Source organism: Leptodactylus fuscus, chromosome 2, assembly GCF_031893055.1.
Source record: "Leptodactylus fuscus isolate aLepFus1 chromosome 2, aLepFus1.hap2, whole genome shotgun sequence".
NCBI classification, from domain to species: domain Eukaryota; kingdom Metazoa; phylum Chordata; class Amphibia; order Anura; family Leptodactylidae; genus Leptodactylus; species Leptodactylus fuscus.
In genome coordinates this window covers 42,365,426-42,393,007 of record NC_134266.1, presented here as the reverse complement: position 1 = coordinate 42,393,007, position 27,582 = coordinate 42,365,426, and the positions used below count along the sequence as shown (strand labels likewise).

Below are 27,582 nucleotides of genomic sequence, written 5' to 3'. Positions count from 1 at the left end.
CAATGTATAGATACAGTGTTGGCCAAAAGTATTGGCACCCCTGCAATTCTGTCAGATAATACTCATTTTCTTCCAGAAAATTATTGCAATCACAAATTCTTTGGTATTATTATCTTCATTTAATTTGTCTTCAATGGAAAACCACAAAAAGAATTGTCAAAAAGACAAATTGGATATAATTCCACAGTAAACATAAAAAACGGGGTGGACACAAATATTGGCACAGTTTGAAAAATCATGTGATGCTTCTCTAATTTCTGTAAATAACAGCACCTGTTACTTACCTGAGACACCTAACAGGTGGTGGCAATAACTAAATCACACTTTCAGCCAGTTGAAATGGATTAAAGTTGACTCAACCTCTGTCCTGTGTCCTTGTGTGTACCACATTGAGCATGGAGAAAAGAAAGAAGACCAAAGAACCAAGTTTTTTTGCACTTGAGAAAGGGCAGTGTTAGCCTGAAACGTGTTGTGATGTCTTATCAATAAAAAGTTCAAGCAAATACCTCCGACTGACTCTTCAGTTCTGGACCGTTTCTCTCTTAGAGCCTCTGTGGCTCTCCATTGATCTGTATCTGCCTGGTTCACCAGTGGTTTCTGCGACTACCACCGTCACTCTTGCCTTTGGCCTACCTACGTATACTTATATTGTTGTTGTGACCCATCAAAACAACCAAAAGTAAGAGACCAATTGGTCTTTATTACGATTCCATATTTGTTTACTGTCATTTCCTAAACATATCTACATTATAGTATCACTCGGTGTCTTTTTCTTTTTTGAAAAACTTTAATTTGTCTTGAAACCAATTCAACACAATTCCAAAATATCCTAATAAAAGCCCTTAAAGGCTGCAATTTACCCACCCCACTGGATGGATGGCTGAATGAGATTTTGGTTTTGAAAAAAATGGACCAATTCATAGAGGTCTTGAATAAGAGACTATCCTTTATCAACTTAGAATGTCCTTAAAAGATACATATTTGACAATGAACTGTACATATCAGGCAATCCAGTTGTATTGGAAGGTATTGTTACATTTGTGATATCAAATAAATTAATAAAATCACCAAAAATTTAAATGAAAGGAATATATGTAAAACATCACTGGAGCCAATTCCAGGCCATTTATGCAAGATGGTCCCATGTACTAGAAATGAAACCTACAATAGTCTGAAAATGGCATAAGTTCAGATTAGGGTTGAGCAATCGTGTTCGGAAAAGATCGGATTCCGATCGGTGATCGAGAAAATTTCACGATCGCGATCGGAATTCCAAACACGATCTTTTAAGGTGGGATCGAGATTGGTACTATTTCCCACAATGCTTTGCTTAGCCTTCACACTGAGTACACGCTCTGCTCATTCTGAGCAGAGTGTATACTCAGTCTGAAGGCTCCGCTGCGGTTCCATAGGAATGAATGGAAGCAGCCGGCATACAGCCTTAACCCCCTCGCTGACACCACCTCCCAGGTTAGCATTTAAAGAGCTAGGAAGGTGGGGCTTGTGGCTTAGGAGAGTGTGGGTGGGGAGACGTGATGTCTCCCCTCCCAGTACCCACCGACACTCTCCTAACCAACCCACACTCTCCTAACCTGGGAGGCAGGGGGAAGCCAGGCGAGAAGAGCAGCGTGGAGCGGCAGCAAGGCGAAGAAGAACACCAGAGCAGCCATCTTTGCAGGTAAGTGGACACCAGGGTGGACTAAGTAGCCAGAGGATTAAAAAAAAAAATCCTCTGGCTACTTAGTGATTCACTACACAGCATGGAGTCTAACAATTAAAGCATTCAATTGTTAGATTCCATGCTGTATAGTGAATAGGATTGCTTTTAAAATCTGATCTCCGATTAATAAAAAAATCCCATTGACTTGCATTGGGATTGAGATCGGGTTCGAATGAAAAATGATAAGAAATCGGATTTTAAAATCGATCCTGAAAAGTCAAGATCTGCTCAACCCTAGTTCAGATATAACTTATACCAGTTTGTCCGGGTCTGTCTTCATCCCTGTCCTGCTCTGCCCCAAGCACTCTTCACAATTTACTAACCCATCTACTCCAGCTTTCCAGTCACTTTGACAAAGATGCGCCACAATATTGGTTTTGTGACTTTTTAGGAAACTCCGCAAAGCAGGACGGAGAACAAATCAGGCCTGGTAGGAGCATTTCAATCTTACAACTTGACTATCGCTCATGCCAGAAATCTAGTGAGAGTCATGCTTTAAGTTTATGCCATTTGCCAATGGTGTGGATTTCATTTCTGGCACATGGGACCTAATGCTGTGGATTTATATTAAGAAGCTGCAGCCAAGGTGTAGGCAATGTCAGTCTTAATAAATTCCCCCTATGTGTATACTATGAAGTTTAAAGAAGACCTTTCACCTCTTCTGGCACACACAGTTTTATACACTGCTAGAAAGCCAACTTTCATGATCTGTGCCTCCGGTGAAGAGCTAACGTTGCTGGTACCGTAGCTCTTCACTGTCAGAAGGGCGTTTCTGACAGTCAGTCAGGAACGCCCTTCCTCACAGCAACGTCTATTGCGCTGTATTGTTAGAGCTTGGAGGAACTCCCCCCTCCCCTCCTGATAGTACTCATCCATAGACGTCATCGCTGGGTGGTAAGAAACGCCTTCTCTCACAGTACAGCGCAATAGACGCTGCTGTGAGGAAGGGTGTTCCTGGCTGACTGTCAGAAACGCCCTTCTGACAGTGAAGAGCTACGGTAACAGCACTGATAGCTCGTCACCGGGTGCACAGAACATGAAAGCTGATGAATTCGGTGTACTCTTGGCTTTCTAGTGGTGTATTACACCGCATGTGCCCCAGGAGGTGAAAGGTCCTCTTTAATGTTATATTACTGTATTACAGTGTATGTTGGTAGCATTAAACTAAACTGTTAAATAGTAACATAAATTATAATAATGGGAAAAAAACATTAATGGATAGTAAGTAATTGTAGTATTTTTTTTCCCAAAAAGATGCCCTAATCCTTCTGTTCTACTGTAACCCTATCATTTGGTTTTGTTGCAATGCAGTCAATGCAAAGACTTCAATCCCTTTTACCTCCAATAGTTCAATATGAGTCCAGCATGCATGGAATGTTTTCAAATACTTATTGCTAATAGTACTCTGTATAGCAATATTTAGAGCCGGGATGACAAGACGAACAATGTTGAATGTTATAATCAATAACAGGACAAGCTACAAGTCCCTGTTGTTGGGAAAATTTATTTTGACTTAATCAAATTTCCTATTTTTCAATAAAAATATGAAGCTTTTGGATGAAAGCCAATGATATACGTCTAAAACACAGCTTTAAGATATTGTACATGACCATCAATCCACACTGAGTTTTTCTTCTCGCTAGACAAAACATGCACTTTGCAGCAGGATTTTTCCAGCCTTTTATGCTTGAATGACTAATTTGATTTCTCCATCGTTTTAAAATTAATGGATTTATTGTGTTCCTCTTTATTTTTCTTCCTTCTTTTCTGAACCAGGAAAGGCTCATTGTATTGTTCATTGATTATATTTCAACACAGGCTTTACTATTTATTTATAAAATCCATAAGCTGAATTGCAATTATTTCATACTGTGTAGCAGAGGCAACAAAATATTACTTTCTAATAATAAGTATGATATCATGCTGATCTTGGGAGACGGGTCAGTAAAAATTCTGAAAATGCTATTCAACCTTGAAATCACATTGCTCTTGCCCTTTGTTGCATGCTCGTGCACATCACGTGTCAGCTCGGATTTATTCTGCACATTCATGTAGAAGGTGCATTAATCATGACTAGAGATGAGCGAACACTAAAATGTTCGAGGTTCGAAATTCGATTCGAACAGCCGCTCACTGTTCGAGTGTTCGAATGGGTTTCGAACCCCATTATAGTCTATGGGGAACATAAACTCGTTAAGGGGGAAACCCAAATTCGTGTCTGGAGGGTCACCAAGTCCACTATGACACCCCAGGAAATGATACCAACACCCTGGAATGACACTGGGACAGCAGGGGAAGCATGTCTGGGGGCATAAAAGTCACTTTATTTCATGGAAATCCCTGTCAGTTTGCGATTTTCGCAAGCTAACTTTTCCCCATAGAAATGCATTGGCCAGCACACACATTCAGCTCTACTTCATCGGGCTAATAGAATGCATTGGCCAATCAGCGCTGGCCAATGCATTCTATTAGCGTGAACTGAGTTTGCACAGGGGTTCTAGTGCACCCTCGGCTCTGCTACATCAGATTGCTACATCTGATGTAGCAGTGCCGAGTGTGCATCAGATTTGTAGTTGAGCAAAACTGACTCAGCACTGCTAAGTCTCTGCATTCGCATAGGAATGCATTGGCCAGCCTTCGGCCAATCAGCGCTGGCTCTGCCGGAGGAGGCGGAGTCTAAGGTCGGACCTGAATGGAGACTGGTGTGGAGCGATCTTAGACTCCGCCTCCTCCAGCAGAGCCAGCGCTGATTGGTCGAGTTCCGTACTCTGGCCAATCAGCGCTGGCCAATGCATTCTATTAGCCCGATGAAGTAGAGCTGAATGTGTGTGCTTAGCACACACATTCAGCTCTACTTCATCAGGCTAATAGAATACATTGGCCAATCAGCGCTGGCCAATGCATTCTATTAGCTTGATGAAGCAGAGTGTGCACAAGGGTTCAAGCGCACCCTCGGCTCTGATGTAGCAGAGCTGAGGGTGCACAAGGGTTCAAGTGCACCCTCGGCTCTCCTACATCAGAGCCGAGGGTGCGCTTGAACCCTTGTGCAGCCTCGGCTCTGCTACATCAGAGCCGAGGGTGCGCTTGAACCCTTGTGCACACTCTGCTTCATCAAGCTAATAGAATGCATTGGCCAGCACTGATTGGCCAGAGTACGGAATTCGGCCAATCAGCGCTGGCCAATGCATCCCTATGGGAAAAAGTTTATCTCACAAAAATCACAATTACACACCCGATAGAGCCCCAAAAAGTTATTTTTAATAACATTCCCCCCTAAATAAAGGTTATCCCTAGCTATCCCTGCCTGTACAGCTATCCCTGTCTCATAGTCACAAAGTTCACATTCTCATATGACCCGGATTTGAAATCCACTATTCGTCTAAAATGGAGGTCACCTGATTTCGGCAGCCAATGACTTTTTCCAATTTTTTTCAATGCCCCCAGTGTCGTAGTTCCTGTCCCACCTCCCCTGCGCTGTTATTGGTGCAAAAAAGGCGCCAGGGAAGGTGGGAGGGGAATCGAATTTTGGCGCACTTTACCACGTGGTGTTCGATTCGATTCGAACATGGCGAACACCCTGATATCCGATCGAACATGTGTTCGATAGAACACTGTTCGCTCATCTCTAATCATGACATTGCCCCTTTAATTTGGTGTCAAATTACTTCTGTTTGATCTCAGGTAGCATACTAATGCATTATACTAGGCAAATAGCAGGATAGTCTACAATAATTCATACATCGCTTTGCAGATACTGTATACACCCCCCAACACTTCATTCAAGGCAAGTCATAGGCATTCAAGGCAAAGACAAAAATAACTGGTAAAAGTTGTAATAACACAAAATATACTGATTTATATATAATGAATTTTTTTGGGGGGGAAAAATACAAGCATCAATAGTCTATTTCACCACATCCAGGACTCCTCCCCCAATGGCCTGTCACACCAAACATTGATTTGATTTATATTTCGCTTTTGTTCATTCCATTTATTTTATTAATTGACAAATCTAAACTATTAACTCTTTATTTATTTAACACTATTTTGCTAAATTTTTCCACACCAACATGAATGCACAGTACTGTATACAGTTGAGAAAACAAGTATTTCATACACTGGCGATTTGCATGTTTTCTTACCTACAAAGAATAGAGAGATCTGTGATTTTTATCTCTTAGATCAGCTCTGATGAAGGTTCAACAACCGAAATGTTAGAATTATTGATCTATTGTTTTCCTGTATGCCGATTTATGTCCATGGCACAACGTTTGTAAACACGACTTTGGACCTTGTAAATAAATTCATTGCACCTCAATTTAGTGTGTGCAGCAGCATTTTTTTTCATAGTGCACCATATTGAAGGGAGGATGGATGGGGATGGGGATAGAATTGAGACCACCATTGATCCTGGCCAAGTATCCAACACCTTTGGCTGTGAAACATATCAGGCTTCCTCCACCAAACTTGACAGTTTCTTCAGTTTCTCAATCCATTAGTCCCCTTTTCCCTTGTTTCTTCCAGACCCATTTGCACCCATCAGAACACAGTCTATTGACTTCCATCTAATTGCTCCAAAACACCAAGTTCCAATGTTCTACTGTAAATTATTCATGCTTTTTTGCATACTTAAGCCCATGCTTTTTATAACAATATTGAAGTCAAGACTTCTTTACGTTATTTCGGGTCACCAGACTAGTGCAACGTGCTTTCCACAGTGCTTGCATGGACATCTGTGATCTCACTATTATGAAGCATACAAGTCACCTCCAGTGACATGTTTTTCGCGCCAGAATTGATAGATCTTGTGATGAGACGACTTATTGACTTCAATTTTTTGCCTGAATATCCACCTCTTGGCTTTTTAATGGATTGATGGACTTCATTTTGTATTTTTACAACTATCGTGGAACTCACATGAAGTTTGGTAATTTTCTTGGCCAACTAGACCAAGGACAGAACCGGATGCCGCCTCTCACTCCCAGAATTTGCCCTGAAGTTTATGTAATATGGCCCCTTATGGACCAGCGATGAGTTCAAGCTCCCCCAGCTGTGTTGAGGCATTCCCAAAAGTCAGCCTAGACCTTATATACATGAGAAACCTGAGGTATATGTTTTGACCCTCAAGCACTCTGCCTGTCACCTTCTCACGATAGATAGATAGATAGATAGATAGATAGATAGATAGATAGATAATAAACTCAGCACTTCCAAACAATATGAAAAATGTGTGCAGGTTCATGCTGGACATGACTGTAATACACATGCTAGCAAAAAAAAAAAACACTCTACAAAAGCAATAGGAATATTACTACTATGTTTACTACTTTACATATAGTTATTAATATTGGGTTCTTAGATGACATTTTGATCAAATTGTGAGTGTCCATCCCCCTGTGACAAGACAACCTCTTTAGATGAGACCCTACACTACAATAACTAACTTCTCTCTGTACTGAACCTGCACACATATTTCATATTATTTGGTAGTGAGATTATTACTGAAATGTAAATCACAGGTCTCAGTGGTCCCCCATGTTGAGTGATGTCATGCAGGAGGCCAGAAAAGGACATCACAGGACAGCTGGACATCAGGAAGGAGCCTGCAATGGCAAGGTGAGTATAGGTGATTATTATTTTGCCATACTTTTCCTGGACCTCCACTTATTATATTTTGGGGTATGTAGAAATTTCAGAATATAAACCCAAAAGTTTCATGACTGGGTCAAATCCTGATATGCTTGGAAAATTCAGGTCAAATCCAGTTTGATCTGAACCAGTTTCTCTTCTCTAATCTGTAGATAGATAGATAGATAGATAGATAGATAGATAGATAGATAGATAGAACAGGCAGCATTCCAATATGATGTGCATATAGTGAGAGAGGCTCATGTCTGAGCTGAAACGTTGCATGGGGCAATAAACTTCCCCCACTGTTTGCACATTCGGTGTGGTCTAATTTTTTGTATAGCTAGCTAGACACACAGAAAGATGAATCAAAATCTATTTTTGTTCAAGGCAAACATACTTTATATATTAAAATAATATTACTACATGATGAAAACCACATTTCGGAGTTGCACCATGGGTTAAAATACAAATAACACACATGAATGCTAATCACAACTATGTGTAACTTTCACTTATACTGAGATATCCTTCAATATTTAATTTGTTGTGCAGGAAAATGTGTTAGAAAATAAAGCTGGGCACTGTGATATTCTGCATGCTTGAGTCTATGGTAATAACCAAGAGTAAATATTAGCTTGCATTTGTAATGTCTTGTAGCTTCTCTAAGTTAAAGTGAGCAAAACAGAATATTTATTTTACTTTGCTGAAGGATATTGAAATCACTAACCTGTGGATGAATTTCTGTCGTACCAATGTTGGCAATTTATATTCTTTCCCTGCACGGATAGTATTTAGCAATTATGTTTTAACATAAATAAGCACACAGTTACAATGATTATAAATAGGACAGCCATACCTCATCGATTCCATACTAGACAAGCATTAGGAATAATGATTCCATCAGAGACACCACAACAGCAGTTAAAGGTTCTCTTCCAGTTCATGTTTGCTAATGAATAGTAGAGACTAACCACATTGAGTACATGACCTTCACATACAGAAAGCAGCAAAGATGCTGTAGTGACGTCACTCCATTGTGAAGAAAATGACTAAGACAACAATGTCAACTTTATTTGTACAGATAAAAGGTCAGTATTTCAGTAATAAAAATTAAATCTACATTACAGTATTTGTACATTCAACCATTGTACTAACGTGTTGGCATTCAACCATTGTACTAACGTGTTGGCATTCAACCATTGTACTAACGTGTTGGTCTAACATGTAACTAAACTATGCATAATGTTACATAAAAAAATATTATTTGTGAAATTATTTCAACATCTATAAAGACAGCCCATGTATCTGCTGTAAGGGTAGGACTGCTTGTCAGCTCAAGGTAAAGGCATTTTCTAAAATCATACTAAATCATTTAACCAAGTTAATACTGCAGCCAATAACTAGCCTCAGTGGTCTTATACATAGGTCTAGTTATAGTGGTATACTTATAGTGGTCTAATACTGAGGCTAGTTATAGTGGTATACTTATAGTGGTCTAATACTGAGGCTAGTTATGGTGGTATAGTTATAGTGGTCTAATACTGAGGCTAGTTATGGTGGTATACTTATAGTGGTCCAATACTGAGGCTAGTTATGGTGGTATACTTATAGTGGTCCAATACTGAGGCTAGTTATAGTGGTATACTTATAGTGGTCCAATACTGAGGCTAGTTATGGTGGTATACTTATAGTGGTCCAATACTGAGGCTAGTTATAGTGGTATACTTATAGTGGTCCAATACGGAGGCTAGTTATAGTGGTATACTTATAGTGTTCCAATACTGAGGCTAGTTATAGTGGTATACTTATAGTGGTCCAATACTGAGGCTAGTTATAGTGGTATACTTATAGTGGTCCAATACTGAGGCTAGTTATAGTGATATACTTATAGTGGTCCAATACTGAGGCTAGTTATAGTGGTATACTTATAGTGGTCCAATACTGAGGCTAGTTATAGTGGTATACTTATAGTGGTCCAATACTGAGGCTAGTTATAGTGGTATACTTATAGTGGTCTAATACAGAGGCTAGTTATAGTGGTATACTTATAGTGGTCTAAAACTGAGGCTAGTTATAGTGGTATACTTATAGTGGTCCAATACTGAGGCTAGTTATAGTGGTATACTTATAGTGGTCCAATACTGAGGCTAGTTATAGTGGTATACTTATAGTGGTCTAATACTGAGGCTAGTTATAGTGGTATACTTATAGTGGTCTAATACTGAGGCTAGTTATAGTGGTATACTTATAGTGGTCCAATACTGAGGCTAGTTATAGTGGTATACTTATAGTGGTCCAATACTGAGGCTAGTTATAGTGGTATACTTATAGTGGTCTAATACTGAGGCTAGTTATAGTGGTATACTTACAGTGGTCTAATACTGAGGCTAGTTATAGTGGTATACTTACAGTAGTCCAATACTGAGGCTAGTTATAGTGGTATACTTATAGTGGTCTAATACTGAGGCTAGTTATAGTGGTATACTTACAGTAGTCCAATACTGAGGCTAGTTATAGTGGTATATTTATAGTTGTCCAATACTGAGACTAGTTATAGTGGTATACTTATAGTGGTCTAATACTGAGGCTAGTTATAGTGGTATACTTATAGTTGTCCAATACTGAGACTAGTTATAGTGGTATACTTATAGTGGTCTAATACTGAGACTAGTTATAGTCAATAGCAAAAGCTCTTCATTGGTTGGAGGATGCAATTTTTCAACCAGTTGGAACACAAGCAATTATTTATCTGCAAGAAATCAGATTTCATCTCCTAATGAGAATTTTATCATCACAAACCCAACAGGCCATGATGGGAGAGATACAATTCAACCAGCTATAAGATCTTCAGCTGATTAGGTGACAAAGAGCAATTCAAGGACATGAGAATAGTCTGTGTTTTGGTCCCTGTTTTTGTTGTTCTTCTGAGCTCAAGTGACTGTTTCAGTCTGAATGATGATGCTCATGTGAAAGGAGCATCACTGCTTAACCACTCATTGGCTACATGGACTAGGAATCTTAATGGACAATTTCCCTAGGCTAAACAGTTAGGTAAGTGTGAACATTTTATTTTAAATATTTGCTGAGATGGGGGTGGAAATACTTCAAACACTCATGTAAAGGTGTTATCCAGCCCCTTCAATACTTTTTGAACCAAAAACTTACATTACATTAAAATAAAGCAAGTATAACCAAACATATCATCGCTTGCCACTCCATTACTTCTTTCCAGCTCACCAGACTTGCAGTTTGATTTGCATATCCAAAAAAAAATGGTGTTTGTCTCTATATTGTTTCATCGATTTGCGGTCATGAAGATAGCACCATCTTTGGTCAGGAGGGCATTTTATAGCTGACAGAATCATTTTAAAAAATTTGGGGGACTTTTTCTAGTGTACTTTATTGTAAGTGCTTACTTTTCTTAAAATTCAGCTCTGAAATCTTTCCTTGACAGTCCTCTAGACTTTAGATCCAGTTTAGAATCAGTTTGTAGAAATGTAAGCACATTCATTTAAAGGGATTGTCCCATCTCAAGGATCCTATCTATACTGGTAGTTTATGTAAATTAAAGACTTTTCCTAAATATATTGCTTTAGAAATTGTGGTTTGCTTGCCTGCTATGTGACCTTATTCATTCCATTGTTTATACAGCGTTGCTATAACCACGTACCTGGGAAATAGGACAAGTAACATCACTTTCTCAGTGCCGGCAGGGGAATCTGTTCAGCTAATTGCACTTTGCTGATAAAGTAAAGTATTTTATCTCTCTATGTAAACACACAGATAACACAGAGTCCGTTCTGTACAAGAATCTGTATATTATCTGATCTGCAGAAGTGTTGTGTGTCCTGTTCAGCAGGAAGGAGGAGGGAGAGAAATACAGGAAGTGCAAAGCAGACACTGCATGCAACCTGGCTGCGGGAAAAACCATAGAAGTAACACATCACAGTTCTTCCTGCAGAGCTTTAAACAGAAAGTTTGCTGAATTTTCATCCGTGGACTTTCTGTTACAATTATACCTATTGTGTTTCTGTAGGTATAGTTGACATGCTGCAATTTCCAAAACTGTGCCATTTTTGGAAATTGTGGCATGTCTGCACAGTGATTTTTACAGCAAAGTAGGCATGGAATTTGATAGAATTCCATCCACTTTGACGTGCTGTACAACGCTGCACCACGGGACAAATCGTGGCATTTCCGTGCCATGGGACCTAATACAAATTCAAAATTTTCCAAAAAGTTTTATGGACCTAAAGGATGTCATTCCCTATTGACATCTAGCAGGCTGTCGCTAAAGCCCTTCATGGTCATGACAACTTAAAAACTGAGCAGTACGGATATAAGACATATGGTAGGCAGAAATGGAAATTATACAGCTAGTAGTTGTGATATTTCCTTTTCTCCTTTTCAGTGCTGCTCTAATGTCATGTTAACTTGTTCAGCTCTGACCATGTCAACCTGTCCTAGGATTGAAGTTAAAATGTCAAATTACATATTTTAAGTATATCTTTGGGAAAAAATGTATAGCTCCATTGGACTAGCCAAAAACTGACTTTACATTGAAATTTAGAAAACGAAAACTAAATAAATGTGATGTCATTTGGTGCCCATTTAGACAGCCGTGATTGACAGTCTATATGAGAATCATATTTCCCAAACCAACCATAGGCCATCTAAGGCTGGGTTCACATGGTGTATTTTTAACCTACATGGTTTCCTTTAATTGCAGTATTGAGTAGCACATGCATTGCATCTGTTTATTTCAGCCATAACCTAATGGCCATGAAACAGAATGGAACTCACAGTATCAGGGTAAGTTCATACAGGTTTTTTGGACCGGAATCTGAAGCGGAAGCTGCCTCAGGTTCCGGTCCCAAAAACGGGTAGCCGCAACTAAAAGCCAGTGCACTGCACCAGCATCCAGCTCTGCACTCCGCTCTGGATTAGTCCCAATGAATGGGTCTAGTCAGAGGTTCGCAGAGGTTTCCTCTGTGGACTTTCTGCCTTAATTATACCTATAGGGAAACCGCCAATGTTTCCGTAGGTACAACTGAAATTGCCGCTTGTTTGCTACCAAAACGTGGGGATGGGATTCGCTAGAATCCCATCCACTTTGCTGTGACTGTTTTTCTGCCACAGGCATACCACAGAGTTTACACCACGTGGGGCCCTGGCCTAAAGGAGGACATTCACTTTGATGTTGAATCCCCATGTTGCGAAAATGCAGTGTTCTATAGTACGTGCCAAGTGAATGACATTCTGGCTAATCCCGTCTACAAACTGCAGAAAAAAAACCCTGCTTTTTCAAAAAACGCCTATCTTTGTGAAAAAAGCAGCATATTGGCCATAGGAAAAAACTGCAATGCCTTTCCGCTGCATTTTTTCTGCAGCATTTTTTAGCTATGTTTTGCTACGTGGGGCCTTAGCCTAAGCAAGCCTTTACTATATATATATGTAATGAGTAACTTAAATCTAATTATGTTTCATTATTATTCCGTTCATAGAAAATGGTATATATTCTAGAGATTGTTTACTGCAAATTTAATTAATTGCAAAATCTATATACTTCAGCAGATTCTAGTAAACTGAATTTAGATGAGATTCTCGCAGATATATTCTTGCTATATCCTACCTTATTTGCATACATCAATAAATTCAAATTGACGCTGTCAATTTTAATGTCTATGTTATATAGCTTTGTAGGAGAATTTCGCTCTCCCTCTAAACCAAAGAGCAGGAGATTGGTTCCAATGATGAATGGTTTGATTTATGGGAGAAAGAGGCTAAGACCTCAATTTGCACTGTCACAGAATAGATGCTTCTGGATCAGTTCCTCTTCAGCGTTGAAGGAATTGCAACCAACAGAGGATCCAATTTCATATTTTTTTTTCCTCCTTACCATTGTTTCTTACTGGCAGTTGTCAGTATAATTGAACAGGTGATTGACATTAAGCTTGATCTTAATCCCACATCCCTATTGCTAGCTAAACCTCTGGAGCATATCCCTAGAAGCCGAGCCAAACTAATTACTCATATATCGACGACAGCAAAACGCTGTATCTCCGCCATCTAGAAGCAACATCACTCTCTTTCTAGGGACTCGTTGATGATAAGGATAAATGAGATTATGTTGATGGAATGTTTAATAGCGTTCTCAGATTAAATATAAAATAAATCAAGAGGATCTGGGATCACTGGATAATATTCTATTATCTGTTCTGTCTCCACATAGCAAATGGACACAATTTCATTAGCCCATAACATTATTCTCGTGTAGTTGTATTTTGTACATTATTTTTTTAATACGGTTTTATTTTATATGATATTAATATATTTGCCTATATTTATGCAATTTCTATCACGTGTCCATTTTGAGAACACATTGATTTTAATGTGTCTGTTCACATATCCGATCTTTTGACAAACCATTTTTCACATATACTATCTCTGTCCATCAAAACAGACATAGATAGTGCCATGTGAATAGACCCATCAAAATTCACGCTTTCTATGATGAGTAATGTCATCCATGGAAAAAATACACACAAAATGGGGCAGATTTATAAAAATTAACAACCCATTTAAATTTTAAATAGGCCGGGGCAGAGAAAAGAATTAAAAAAATGTATATTCACCTTTCAACGGTGCTCCAGTGCCTCCACTCGTGGTCCAGTCTTCTCGGTCCAGTCTTCTCGGTTCCAGGTACATGTGACTGATGATGAGGCCAATAAGTGGCCTCAGTGAGGGGATGCAATGTCACTCCCTGTGCCATTATGGGTCTCTTCCTGAGGCCACTGATTGGCGGTTACATGATGGCTGAGGCCCATCAGCTGCTTCAGTGGACGGGTTGCGGGACAGCCAGTCAATAGTTTCACTTTGAGAAGACGCTGGAGCAGAAGGAATTGATCTTACTGGGAGGACCCTGAAGAACCAGGAACATGTTTGTATGTTTTGTTTTTTTTTTTTATTTCCCCCTGGACAATGCCTGGACAACCTCTTTAACACTGGATGTTGTACATCTTAAAAAAGAAATACATCTTAATGAGTTGTATAATCTGTCTTGCAAAGCGTGGAGAGGGGCATGTGGTACAAGATTTGTGCAAGAAAGAGTCATTTGTAAAGGGAAAGATGAATTACTCCAGCCTTACACTAGGTTCACACCTGTTTTCAAGTTTTCGTTTGAGGGGTCCACTTGGCGACCACACAAATTGAAATCTAATCCACTTAAAGTGGTTACCCAAGGAAGCTCTTAGGTCCTATAGACTATAATGGGGTCCGCAAGGTTCAGGTGGAAAATGGGCAGAAAAATATAGAGAAAAACCCCAAATGGAGACCGATCATAGACGTGAATCTGACCTTAGACTGAGGCTACAATAAGTTGTGTATTTCTGCTTTATATTTCTATGTATAGTTTTTTTGAGCCATGTAAAAAGAAGCATAAGTACTTCTTCCACTCTTGGCATTGGGTCAAAAAACTGCAGCAAAATGCAGCTTCTCCATCATATGTGACCTTAACCTTAAACTAAGACTTTAAACAGAGGGTTTTAGGGTTATCAAATCCCCTACACTGTTTTGTGGCATAAAATAGTCACAAATCAGTGCTTTACAACTAATTTTTAATTCCACTTGAGACAAAAATGGTAGCAAGTGGCCTTTTTGTTCTGGTTTGGTCACTTTTCTGAATGCAGGAGGGGCTTGGGGTGTCATGGAGAGGCCCATTGCCTGCGCCATATTCACCAACATGTATGACACAAAAGTGGCATAAAGGTTGACAAAATCTATAGCAACCTGTGGCTGTGCTCTGGGAGGAAGCACCTAATTCATGATGATAACTACTTCTTGCACTGGAGCAGATATTATCAAGACCAGAATAAAATACATCCCCTCTCCCCCTCCAATATCTTTTTGATGAAAGGATGCTCTTACTAATTAAGACCGTTGGCTATGATTCTCACTAATCAGGTAAGCATCAAAACCCATTGAATTCTTTAAATAGCCATTGGCCAGGCACTCTTTCGGACAACAGCTTTCTTTCAGATCTTATCCATAAACACGCATACTCGGCTTGGATGAGCAGTGGTTGTATATTGAACTGGGAGAGGGAAGAAAGCTTCTGACAGACTCCTATGAAAGAAGCTTATCATCCCAAGAACAAAAGGATCAAGTAGTTCAAATCCTTCTCCTACCATTGGACCGCCATTGGTATGGAGACCTCCCATACACATTAGATAGACAGGCAAATCTATTAAAATGAAATATATTATATTTATCATATGTTGTGTCTATATCATGTCTTAAAAATGAAGATATATTTTGTTTTCAGCTTATCAGTCTCTGAAAAACTAGAAATGATCTGAATAAATAAAGCAGATTCAAACACTAGAGAAAATGTATTGAACTATACAGTGAAGATATCATTGAATTGGTTTAGAAAACTACAGGGGGAAATGGATATCTGCCAAGGTTTCCCTGAGTACATATAAGAAAGTGTAGCTTAAACAACTAGAGATCGATTGCAAAAAACATAGCACTACACTGGTGGCTGCAGTTATTAGGGAACCCATTATTTGGAAACCAGCAGGAAGATTGCAAAGGCATCAATTTTTATACAAGCAGAACATTGAATACTTGAGACATCAAAACCTTCTTACCTTAAAAGCCGTAGTGTCTTTATATAGAAAGGAGATTGCATTGATTGTATTTTGCTTTAACATTTGCTCTAACGAGAAGACTGTGAATACTGAAGAGTGTCCATGTGAATAGTAACAAAGACTAAATCTAAAATAAAAGAACTTTTTAAAAATATTAAATTGACTGCAAAATAATCCCTGGATAACTCTACATGGCCGATCAGGGATGTTTAGCCACTGAGGTATACACGTAGAAGCATTGCTTTTATCTGAGCTGCTTGAAAGCATAGCTGGTGAGCAACCTCAAAATCAATTTCCGACAACTTACAGTATATCCTCTTCGGGACTGGATAATGTTGGTCATTTAAGACGAAGCTTGTTTTTGCCTATTATCATTGACATTGGCATTGCACGCCAAGAGTCATCATTTTTTTGTTTCCATTGACATAACAATATAAGGGTTTGTTAGACTTCATATTTGGGTTCCTATAATCTATCTGCAATCTTGTCCTACAGTATCAAGACCCCTTTTCTAGTAATCATTGCTAATATCATGTGGCAGGCATGTGTATGTGTATGTGTATCATGTGACAGGCATGTGTATGTGTCAAATAGTATACTGTATCCAGGGCCACACGGTGGCTCAGTGGTTAGCACTGCAGCGCTGGGGTCTTGGTGTTCAAATACCACCAAGGGCAAAAACCATCTGCAAGGAGTTTGTATGTTCATCCCATGTTTTCATGGATTTCCATTCCATATTCCAAAAGACATACTGATAGGGGAAAATGTACATTGTGAGCTGTATGTGGGGTTCACAACCTACATAATAAAAAAATAAATACTGTATCCAAAAATGTCCTAAGAGTACATTACAATTTCCTTAAAGGGCATCTGTCACCAGACCCCAGCATATCTAGCCAATAGATAGGGTAGGGTCACATGAATCAAATTGGTGCCTCCATTGCCAAGATAAGACATGTTATGTTAATATGCAAATTGGAGCAAGACGAGGGTTGCCTCTTTGGAGCAACAACAACGCTTCAATGCTCAGCTCATTTTCTTATTAATAGAGATGAGCGAGTAGTACTCGATCGAGTAGGTATTCGATTGAATACTACGGTATACGAAATACTCGTACTCGATCGAGTACCACTCGCTGTTCGAATGTAAAAGTTCGATGCAGAACCAGCATTGATTGGCCGAATTCTATACAGTCGGCCAATCAACGCTGGTTCTTCTCCTACCTTTAGAAGTCTTCTCCGTGCTTGTAGTGTGAGCATGCGCAGTCGGCTCTGCCCAGGCCTGATGCCTGGCAGAGTGAATTCAGAGCCGGAAGATGCCGCGGGGACGCTGCACGGTGAAGACTTCTCGGAGGATCCAGCCCGACCCTCACTCGTGGACTTGGTAAGTATAATTTCATCGAACGTTGCCTACCCCTGAAACGAGCATTTTCCCCCCATAGACTATAATAGGGTTCGATATTTGATTTGAGTAGTCGAATATTGAGGGGCTACTCGAAACGAATATCGAACCTCGAACATTTTACTGTTCGTTCATCTCTACTTATTAACAAAACCAGCAATATCTTAAAAACAAAGGCATGTGTTCAGAAGGGAACAATTCACCCTTTGATTCAGATGACCCTAGTTTATATGATGGTGTCTGATGACAGACTCCCTTTAAGTATTTTCTTAAGTGTTGTTACTTTTGGTGCCTGAAATGCTATTTAACCTCTGTAGTGTCAGGGCAGCGGTGTCAGACAGGGGCAGCCAAGGGATGTTTCTGAGCTCTGAACTGTTCATCTTGATAGGATCTCTGAGCAACACCCCCTTTCCTGCCTGACACCGCCCTCCCAACAGAGTCCAGCCTAATTAGCATATCAGGAACCAAAATTAACAATAGTTGATGAAGGTAGAGAAAGGTCCTATAACTACAATGCATTGATATTGCTCAGCCATGTATTGTGTGCCCCATTCGTAACTAGGGTACGTGCCCACATGGCCGGGCCAGGACAGGACAGGAAATTCTCAGTTTCTTATATCTTCTAATTCTAAACATAATAAAAACATGCAACTCTTCATCTTTCCAAGAGATCTGCTTTCCACTTAAGACTGATTACCTATTCTATTGGTAAATGAGTGGTATCTTACGGATAGCTCCAGGTCCACTTACAGTAGTTCACAGCCAGGCATAGTAATTGTAAGTTGAAGTCCTTAATCTCTTCATTACTTCAAGAAAATTGTTACATGACACTAAGGTAATTTTAATTAGTGATGGGTGGACTGTTCTGCACTTGACATCCTTTCTTGGCATTATTTCATTTTTAAAGAATGCAAACAAGACAAACTTAATGAGATGTCATTTTCCGCCACTATGAAACGCAGAACACTAAATTTGACTATAGTTTATTATGTGATTAGCACAGAGTGTGTTGTTTTTTTTTCTCATTTTTTTTCATCTTTGCTGTAACAAGACTAGATAGGGAGGGAGACATAATTGTAATATACAGTAAGAGCGCCCACACAGGGAGCGTCCCGCCTGCATTTGCTACACAATACAATAACTGCTGGAATGCACCTGAACTTTTACGTAAACCACGGAGCCACATGGCGACTAAAACATTGCCCGGTGTAACGGCACATTATAATCAACTAAATGTAATTGTTGGTAACAATTGATTCTCTATACATGAAAAATGTCATTACTGTCTATGTAATAGTGGTTTGTGCAGTAAATGGCTATCACAAAGCTGTAACAAGGCTTTTCATCACCAGGGACAAATACTCAATCAGGTTCCTTGGTGTATTGAGGTGGCCTTCGCTTTTCCATCTACATCCTCAAAAGAAGTCAGCAAGAGCCTGAGTGACATGGTATATTGTTTGCATACTCATAGCTGTCTAACACAAGTTGAAGTCTGTAATATAAGTATAGGCAGGGGACTGGGTGATGACCAGAGAATTCCATTTAACCATATTGCAGAAAATAGTTACTCAAAATCATGTGAATAATTTAGTGCTATAATACACACATGCATCGTACTGTCTTACCAATGACATATATAGCATTGCTAGTCACAGAAGCATTGTGCGCAAACAGAAACTGTAATGACTGACACTGTCCTCTAAGAGATTGGCTTCCCGTGACTTTTTTTGGGGGTGCCGTTGCTCCTTTTCAGCAGCTTGGGGTCTGACCAGTGACCCCAGGTCTACCCCATCACTGTCCATTTGCCTACCTGGTTGATCTTGCCTTGAATGGAGACTGTCTGCACAGGCTGACAGCCTCCTATATACTGCAGTACATGTCTATTGCAGCGTATACCTATTGAAGCAGCAATCAGAATATCGCTGCTTCAATCCCCTAAGTGGACAAAATAAAAAAATATTTTAAAAAAGTAGCGGCCCCCACATGGTATTATATGCTCCTAAGACCCCGCTTCCCTAGAATTGGTGCTATTATGAGGAGACCCCAGAGTATAATATTCAGAGGCCCAGGGAAAGGGATTACAAATAACAAATACTTATACTTACCTCACCTCTCCTGTGTATCCTCGCTCCTCTTCTGCCTTGCGACTGAGCTTTTCAGGCCCCTGCTCCCCAGACGTCACTGCTGGCGCCTGTGATTGGGCCTCAGCAGTCACGTGGGGTGCGATGACATCATTACACCGGTGCTCTCCATGTGACCGCTGGAGCCCAATCACAGGCATGGAAAGCAGGACCTCAGTCACTGGCCAGAAGAGCTCCGGAGTGGATGCTGAGCCCAGGACAGTGAGTATCAGTATTTTTTTTATTTTTATTCACCTCCTTTGGCCTGTCATCTAATGAAAAGGGGCCTGGCGATCGCCAGGCCCCTCTCAATTAGCAATATGTATAGCGGTCGGGGAACCCAGCACCCCCCCATATCGTCATGGAGTGTGCTGAAGGGGACATGTAGCATGGCGGAAACCCCTTGGATGCCACAGTCATGTTTGACCTGTGCTTCGATTGGGGGTTATGGAGCAGGATGTTAGCTGTCAGTTACAGATAACACCTGCTCCCAATGCCGCCTGCAATTTGTTACCACAAATTGTGAGGAAATCCTGATACCATGCAAATCAAATATTTTCTGAAATTTGGTTCAAATTTCACTGTCAGCTTTGAGTCGCTCATCTATACTCATAATATACATATAGTCATAAGCCATACTCACATATGTTGTACACAAATACATTATGCACACATACAGTCCTATGAAAAAGTTTGGGCACCCCTATTAATCTTAATCATTTTTAGTTCTAAATATTTTGGTGTTTGCAGCAGCCATTTCAGTTTGATATATCTAATAACTGATGGACACAGTAATATTTCAGGATTGAAATGAGGTTTATTGTACTAACAGAAAATGCGTAATATGCATTAAACCAAAATTTGACCGGTGCAAAAGTATGGGCACCTCAACCGAAAAGTGACATTAATATTTAGTAGATCCTCCTTTTGCAAAGATAACATCCTCTAGTCGCTTCCTGTAGCTTTTAATCAGTTCCTGGATCCTGGATGAAGGTATTTTGGACCATTCCTCTTTACAAAACAATTCAAGTTCAGTTAAGTTTGATGGTCGCCGAGCATGGACAGTCCGCTCTCAAATGATCTGAAAACAAAGATTGTTCAACATAGTTGTTCAGGGGAAGGATACAAAACGTTGTCTCAGAGATTTAACCTGTCAGTTTCCACTGTGAGGAACATAGTAAGGTAATGGAAGACCACAGGGACAGTTCTTGTTAAGCCCAGAAGTGGCAGGACAAGAAAAATATCAGAAAGGCAGAGAAGAAGAATGGTGAGAACAGTCAAGGACAACCCACAGATCACCTCGAAAGAGCTGCAGCATCATCTTGCTGCTAATGGTGTCACTGTACATCGGTCAACAATACAGCGCACTTTGCACAAGGAGAAGCTGTATGGGAGAGTGATGAGATAGAAGCCGTTTCTGCAAGCACCCCACAAACAGAGTCGCCTGAGGTATGAAAAAGCACATTTGGACAAGGCAGCTTCATTTTGGAAGAAGGTCCTGTGGACTGATGAAACAAAGATTGAGTTGTTTGGTCATACAAAAAGGCGTTATGCATGGCGTCCAAAAAAAACAGCATTCCAAGAAAAACACTTGCTACCCACTGTAAAATTTGGTGGAGGTTCCATCATGCTTTGGGGCTGTTTGACCAATGCCGGCACCGGGAATCTTGTTAAAGTTGAGGGTCACAACAGATTCTTGAGAATAATGTTCAAGAATCAGTGACGAAGTTGAAGTTACGCCGGGGATGGATATTTCAGCAAGACAATGATCCAAAACACCGCTCCAAATCGACTCAGGCATTCATGCAGAGGAACAATTACAACGTTCTGGAATGGCCATCCCAGTCCCCAGACCTGAATATCATTGAACATCTGTGGGATGATTTGAAGCGGGCTCGGCGACCATCAAACTTAACTGAACTTGAATTGTTTTGTAAAGAGGAATGGTCCAGAATAACTTCATCCAGGATCCAGGAACTGATTAAAAGCTACAGGAAGCGACTAGAGGCTGTTATCTTTGCAAAAGGAGGATGTACTAAATATTAATGTCACTTTTCTGTTGAGGTGCCCATACTTTTGCACAGGTCAAATTTTGATTTAATGCATATTGCACATTTTCTGTTAGTACAATAAACCTCTTTTCAATCCTGAAATATTACTGTGTCCATTGGTTATTAGATATATCAAACTGAAATGGCTGTGGTAAACACCAAAATATTTAGAACTAAAAATGATTAAGATTAATAGGGGTGCCCAAACTTTTTCATAGGACTGTATAAATACACACAACACACACATGTATCTCTCTTGAAGGTGTCCGAATCTCTCTGCCCACTACCTGTTCCTTTTTTGCACCTCCCAAGAGATATGATACTAACTCAAGTTACACCAAGTGGTAATAACCCTAGGAAAGAGAGCAAAGGGAAAGGCAGGATATCCAGACACCTTCATGCTCATACCGATTTCCTTTGCCTGTCCCTCTTATGCCCCTAAATAATCATTTAACTTGTCCGACTCAACTTTATTAACAGTTAAATCAAATGTGCAAATGAAATTTCTTATAGAACATACATTAAGTGAAATATTGTAACTTCCATCTTATAATTGTGGCAATTTCACGAAACATGTAAATAAAAGCTATTATCACAGGAAAAAATAGATGTTTCAATATCACAAAAACAGCTCGAATGTGAAATCTAAAACTAGTTTTATAAAGAAGAATACTCTAATAATATAAATGCTTTGACTCATGACCCGTGATATCATCATGAAATTGTATTGGTATCTTTATTCACCAAATAATTCCAGTGTGAATGTGACATAAAACCAATTTTTTTTTTTTATAAAGAGCAATTATCTAATATTATAAATGATTTTACTAATAAAATTCACTTTATCAGTTCGTATTGGTCTTCTTTCTATGGCACCGTCTATGGTGGAGTGCTCAAGTACTTTTAATAAAGATCCAGTGACATGGGAGAACGTCCAAGCTGAACAGTAGTTGAATATGTACCCTTATATATGCCCTCTTAGTGCCGCCATACTGTATAAGGCCACTTTAGTGTTTTTTTTCATGATACGTTTCCACCTTGGTACCGCCACACATTATAATGCCCCCACTCTAGCAAAATAAGATTGAAAGCGGTCTTTCAATGGTAACGAAAAATCATCTGTTCCATTGGCTCATGTGGTTGGAATGAAAGAGCCCCATACTTCTATGGAGTTAATTTTGGAAATTATCAAATACTTAGAACATAAATAGAAAATGTGTGCTAACCTGAAAGTGGCTGCTTGATCTACAGTTGGGGTACACAGAACATAGGGGTTTCTTGTGCCTATGGAACAGTGGTGATAACAACACTCATTACAATATGAGACAATGACCTCTCAGAGTCGAGCACACAGTTGGTCAGTACAATGTACAACAAAAATCACTGGTCCATCCTCTTCAAGTTTATTTTCCACCACTTCACATTAAACTTGGTTTAATAAAAAATGTTGTAATTGCCCTTGATGGTGATGAAAATGGTTTCCAGTATATGAAGGAGAAGTTTATCACACTGAAAACTGAGGCTAAAATAAAGGGTGGAATTTTTATTGGCCCCAAAATCAACAAACTAATGCGATGACACATTCAGAACACAACTCAACCCTCTGGACCTTGCAGCTTGGGATGTATTTGTGCTGGTAGTGCAGAACTTCCTTGGGAACAGATGAGCTAAAAACTCTGCTGAATTAGTAGACAACAGGCTTATAGCGTATGAACAACATGGCTGCCAAATGTAATTGAAAATGCATTTCTTACATCCCCATCTTGACTTTTTTTCACCTAATTTGGGACATGTAAGTGACAAACATGAAAAGCGGTTCCATATAGATAGTTCTACAATGGAGAACAGATATCAAGGCCATTGGAATCCCAACATGATGGAGGACTACTACTGGTTTTTGCAATGAGAAAATATGACCATACACAAAGTCAAAGCAGATACCTGAAACACTTTTAACAGTCCTGGGCCTGGATCAAGTAAGATATACTGTATGGTCTGAAGAGACCCCAGAGCATAGAGATAACACTTTTGGTTCTAGGTGTAGAAACTAAAAAGTAGACGAACTCTCGAATATCTGGCAAAAAAAAAAATAATCTTGTGAGGTTTGTTCATCTCTACTAACAGTACATCAAAATAATTTTATAAATCTCAACCAAATTTACTTTATAATATGTAGTAAAAAAAGAAAATTGGAAGAACAAAGAGATTGAGATATTTATTGAAACTATTAGTGAATGAATGATCATTTGAAACCATTTTTAATGACAAACATCACAAATTCTAATGAAATTTTATTGGCATCTTATTCATAAGGTGGTAGACCAAATAATTCCGGCTTAAATTCCTCCAGAGAGTTCAGGGTTAAAGTGGCTTTCTTTGTAAGATCTTTATTCAGATTTTCATCTGGAACCATAACTACCTGCATTCCGGCTGCAAGTGCTGCTAAAACGCCATTTGGGGCATCCTCAAATACAAGGCACTAGAAGAGAAAAAAAACAGAGTAAAGCACTAATAATGTTATAGTCCTATTCTATTATATAAGAGACACAAGGCACTTTAGATGTTCTTTATCCTCTGAATCAACCAGAATCCAATATTGTTTCTTTTTGACCCATTTTATCCTCAACATTGGAATGAACCATTCTAAACTTGTACTGTTTTATAATTGTGATCAACTCAAAATATCTAAGTAATCCTTAACCACTTCCTGCCCAGCGAGGGACAGGGGCAAGTGGCAGTATTTGTGATGTGCTTTACTATGGTGATGATGACACCCTGCCGCAATGCTTGAGTCCATTGCGGCAGGGTGTCAACTTCACCATAGTAAAGCACATCACAAATATTGCCACTTGCCCCTGTCCCTCGCTGGGCAGGAAGTGGTTAAGGATTACTTAGATATTTTGAGTTGATCACAATTATAAAATAGTACAAACACAGATTTCAGATGTTTAACACCTTACATGGAGCTGTCATTAGAGAATTTGGCATGCAATAGGTTTGTTATTTTAAGCCCCACCACCACCATTGCCCCTGCAATGTGATGGTGAGAGCAAATGCTACACTGTCATTGCAACAGGTGGTCTATTGAAGGCCCCCTTGTAACAAACCTAGGTCATTCTATTGTAGTTTTCATACAATTAGATTGCATAGTATATTGTACTGTTAGATACAGCTAGCACTGTGGCCTTGCAGGGCTGGAGTTTTAGGTTCAAATCTGACCAAGGACAACAATATTTGCATAAGAATCAGCGTAAGAATCAGCGCTGCGAAACAGAATCCAATTGACTTCAATTGGTTCCGTTTAATGCGCATAACACATTGAAATTAATGGGTTAAAAAGCCTCCCATTGATTTCAATGTGTTGCACACGTTAAAAGGAACCCATGGAAGTCAATGGGATTCTGTTTTGAAAGCGCTGATTCTTACGTGAGTTATCATGCAAGAATCAGCGCTGCATTACCCCAAGTGAATGCCCCCTTAGATTGTGAGTCCTATATTGAACTGACAAAGCCTGTAAAATACTGCAGAATATATTGGTGCTATACAAGTAAGCAAAATAAATAAACTATATTGCATTGCAATGTATTATAGTAGCAATCATGGCCACTAATAGTCAAATTCCATACTGAGAATAAACAAAACTGACCAAAAATTTACAGAAACTAAATATAAATATTTGGCAAAAATGCTAATTTCACATTATAATTATTACACTACAAAAAAAATGACCACTGTAAAATTAACCCATTATTTTAACCAGCATGGCAAATTCTGTAAACTGTAAAAAAAAAAAAAAAAAATCTATGCCAGAATTGCTATTTTAAAGTCACATTGGCCCCAAAAACTGAAATAAAAAGAAAAACCTTACAACCTTCTATTTTAATGTGGTTATCAGGCCACGCCTATGAGAAAATAGCCCATCCACAATAAGGGCAAGTTCACACAGGGTTTTTAGGATCAGAACCTGAGGCGGTCCCTAATGGCCATGAAACTGAATGGAACTCACAGTACCAGGGTAAGTTTAGACGGGGTTTTTTGACCAGAATCTGAAGCGGAGGCTTCCTCAGGTTCCGGTCCAAATCGGTAGCCGTGACTGAAAGCCAGTGCACTGAACTGGCATCCAGCCGCGCACTCCGCTCCGGAATAGGCCCAATGAATGGGCCTAGTCCGGAGGAGGGAGTGTCTTCAGGCCGAATCGCGAGGCAACTCGGCCTGAAGAATGAACATCTCGATTCTTTTTTCCGGGAGCTGGGATTTCAATGGGAGCCGTCTTTTTGGTCAGGGTTTTGAGGCAGATATGGCCTCAAAACCCTGACCAAAAAACTCCGTGTGAACTTACCCTAAGAAAATCTTGGCTGGGTTTCTGACTAGTCCCAGGCCATAGAAAGTTCCTGCATTCATGAATGTATCCATTGGCAGTTGATCAAAATGGTTATAAAAAAAAACAAAAAAAAAAAAAAAAACCCAAACTTTAAAACTCTGCATAATTTTTCATTTCCTTAGATTTTCATACGTTTTAATTTTTTTTTTTAGAAAGTTGTTTTATTGAAAATTGTACAAGTTATGAATAAATACAGAAACTGGGCAAAAAAAAAAAAAAATAGCAAACAACACAACCACAACCGTACTGCAGAGTTTATAACATTGGTATCATTAAAAAAAAAAAATCTAGAAGTCCACATTTTATGTCGCTGCTTTTTTTGCAACGTGGGACGCCGGCCATAAGGGGTTAATGAACTGGGTAACTCATTTAAATCTAAAATACCGATCCACTGCTGTTGTACCACCAAGAGCTCCATGTCTACTACTCATCTATCATGTCACGTTCCTAGTTTATTCAGCATTTCTGGAAACCTTCTTATGCACACTACCCATTCCAGATTTTATAGAAAAAAACCAGGTTAGTATATTTCTCCATTTTCTCGAGTTTATAAATAGAGACATATAACTAGTTGTAATATTCCAATTATTTGACTCTGCTATTTAAGGAATGGTCTTCAGTAATTGTCAAACCTCTATCACTGCGCTGCTGGAGCGTTACTCGAAATTGTGTCATTACATATATATTTAAATGTCAGGTGTTTTCTTTGTTCCCAATATGTACCTCTCAATAGTTCTTTTCAAATGTGTTTAGCTAGAGGCAAACTGCCCATTGTGCTCACTGTCTGTTCATATTCATGCAAATGGTCACAGCCAAAATTGCTTGCTGCTCATTCACTTATCACAGCATTACTTCTATAATGCAGTCCCATGAAAATCCAGAGAATTTGCATAATTTTACTCACTGCACAAAATATTATCTAGTTATATATTTTTTCCTCTTTGTGATATAGTTACAAAATTGAGATACAATTATTAAAGCTGACACAATTAGCATTCCCGACATAAGCCCAGCTCTAATACCAGAACTATTCGTGTTCCACTTCTAATTCATCAAATAAATATAATGGTTTGCAATTGGTTGTCATTGTCCGCTGGTTAAGCCGTTGCTCTACTCTCACCGACCAGAGCTTTGCCTGAATTTTCTTGGTGACCTCAGCACCTTGTCTGACTTAAAAGGGTTGTCCAGGCAAAAATGTCCAAGCTGTTTAAGTTTTAAATAGACTGGGGGCAGTGAAAAAAAAACAAAAAACATTCATGCTCGCCTTTCCACGGTGCTCCGATGCCTTCCTGTGCGGTCTTCTCAGTCCCGCGCTGACGTTTGGAGGAAGTCCAAGCTATATGTGACCACTGAGGCCGAGGGCTTGCATTGTCACTACCTGTGATGCCACGGGTCTCTTCTTAAGACCTGCTGAGGTCACTGATTGGCTTCAGTGGTCTTGTGGCTTCAGTGGAAAGGATTCATGATGTCACAGCCAGTGAACAGTTTGAGAAGACGCTGGAGAAGCAGGACCAGAATGTGCCAAGAGGACACCAAAGCATCGGGGACAGGTGAGTAGTAGGTTTTTTTTTTATTGTTTTCACCTCCCCCAGTTTTCCTGGCAATAAAAAAAATTGCCTGGACAACC

At 39.5% G+C, this 27,582-nt stretch overlaps 1 protein-coding gene across 1 annotated transcript in view; it reads right to left on the bottom strand.

Annotated features, from left to right (window-relative positions):
• Positions 1 to 23,793: 23,793 nt before the first annotated feature.
• PUDP (pseudouridine 5'-phosphatase) overlaps positions 23,794 to 27,582 on the bottom strand; it is a 209,793-nt gene continuing 206,004 nt past the window's right edge. The window contains exon 4 of the mRNA XM_075263657.1: positions 23,794 to 24,053. Within this exon, the coding sequence (XP_075119758.1) occupies positions 23,877 to 24,053 (177 nt within the window). The 3' untranslated portion in view covers positions 23,794 to 23,876. The remainder of the gene's footprint in view (positions 24,054 to 27,582) is intronic.